This window comes from Nanorana parkeri, unplaced genomic scaffold (assembly GCF_000935625.1).
Source record: "Nanorana parkeri isolate BGI_ZX_2015 unplaced genomic scaffold, ASM93562v1 scaffold2482, whole genome shotgun sequence".
NCBI lineage: Eukaryota > Metazoa > Chordata > Amphibia > Anura > Dicroglossidae > Nanorana > Nanorana parkeri.
In genome coordinates this window covers 57,133-57,864 of record NW_017308750.1, presented here as the reverse complement: position 1 = coordinate 57,864, position 732 = coordinate 57,133, and the positions used below count along the sequence as shown (strand labels likewise).

Genomic DNA, 732 nt, shown 5'->3' with positions numbered 1-732 from the left:
ATCTTTCCAGCAAGTCATTACGAAGGAGTACGAGCTGTTTGACTTCCGTCGTACCGAAGTGCCCCCCTTACTCCTCATCCTGGACCGCTCCGATGACGCCATCACACCCCTGCTCAACCAGGTGGGCCCCGCCTCCTCCTTCATATCCGCTCCCCGTTCTGCACGGCACGCCATGAAGTGGCTGCAAGCGTCTCTACACGGCATGCGCTGACACTGGTATCGGTGCCAATGCCGAGTACTCGCCCCAATGCTCCCGATACCGAAACTTCCGGTATCGGGAAACCCCTTACACAGCTGCCTCTTGTTGTGATCACATGATCTTCCTCCCCAAAATCCGAGGTTGGGGGGGGCGGAGACTCTAAATGAAACGGCAGCTGCTCCTATTGGCAGGAGTTGCGGTCAGTCGGGCGGGGGGCGGAGACTACGCCTGTGATGTCACTACTAAGCTACAGGCCATGCAAGGGCGTACACTGGAACTACAAATCCCATGAAGCATCTCTCCCCGGGAGTCGTGGCTGTGAGAATCTTGCAATGCCTCATGGGATTTGTAGTTCCACCCCCCACAACTGGAGGGGCCGGAGTTTGGCTACCCCCGCTGTAGAGGGTCAGTTGAATGACATCACTGAGCCTGCTGCTGACATCACATTCAAGATGGCAGGCCTGGAGGAGATTGGGGGAACGCCGTGTACAACCGAACCCCCCCCCCCCCCCCCCCCACACGAGGCGGCGTCC

At 58.7% G+C, this 732-nt stretch overlaps 1 protein-coding gene across 1 annotated transcript in view; it reads left to right on the top strand.

The window, feature by feature from the left end:
• The window catches only part of VPS45 (vacuolar protein sorting 45 homolog), a 19,915-nt gene that overhangs the window by 4,070 nt on the left and 15,113 nt on the right, over positions 1 to 732 (top strand). Inside the window, 1 exon segment of the mRNA XM_018573670.1 lies at positions 11 to 121. Coding sequence (XP_018429172.1) covers positions 11 to 121 — 111 coding nt within the window.